This window comes from Eimeria mitis, genomic scaffold (assembly GCF_000499745.2).
Source record: "Eimeria mitis Houghton genomic scaffold, Emh_scaff134, whole genome shotgun sequence".
In the NCBI taxonomy this organism is placed as follows: Eukaryota; Apicomplexa; class Conoidasida; order Eucoccidiorida; family Eimeriidae; genus Eimeria; species Eimeria mitis.
The window spans coordinates 9,423-9,841 of record NW_013568835.1 but is presented as its reverse complement, the minus strand read 5'-3'; the positions used below and the strand labels follow the sequence as shown (position 1 = coordinate 9,841).

Sequence of the window (419 nt, the reverse complement as noted above, 5' to 3'; positions counted from 1 at the left end):
GCATGCGGTTTGCTGCAGCAGCAGCAGCAGCAGCAGCAGCAGCAGCAGTTGCTGCTGCTGCTGCTGCTGCCGCGTCTTCTATAGTAGTTATCTATAAAGGTGAAATAAAATAAATTTTGTTTATATAAACCCTTTTGCAAGAATATGATTGGGCTTTCGTGCTGCTAATATAACAACAGCAGCAGCAGCAGCAACAGCAGCAGCAGCAGCAGCAGCAGCAGCAGCAGCAATCTTCTTGCTGGTCCAGCAGCGGGAGGGGCCCCCGGGGGCCCCCGGGGCCCCCATGACTTTTAGGAGAAGGTTAGTGTGAAATGCTGCATAAATATTATTCTTAATACTCCTTTTTCTATTGGCAGCAGCAGCAGCAGCAGCAGCAGCAGCTGTAGCAGCAGCAGCAGCAGCGGTTACGACAACTGCAG

General features: G+C 51.3%; 1 protein-coding gene across 1 annotated transcript in view; it reads left to right on the top strand.

Moving 5' to 3' along the window:
- Positions 1 to 2: 2 nt before the first annotated feature.
- The window catches only part of EMH_0094010 (uncharacterized protein), a gene marked incomplete at both ends in the record, with an annotated part of 9,181 nt that continues 8,764 nt past the window's right edge, over positions 3 to 419 (top strand). Inside the window, 2 exons of the mRNA XM_013494928.1 lie at positions 3 to 99; positions 180 to 300. Of these exons, the coding sequence (XP_013350382.1) occupies positions 3 to 99; positions 180 to 300 (218 nt within the window). The remainder of the gene's footprint in view (positions 100 to 179; positions 301 to 419) is intronic.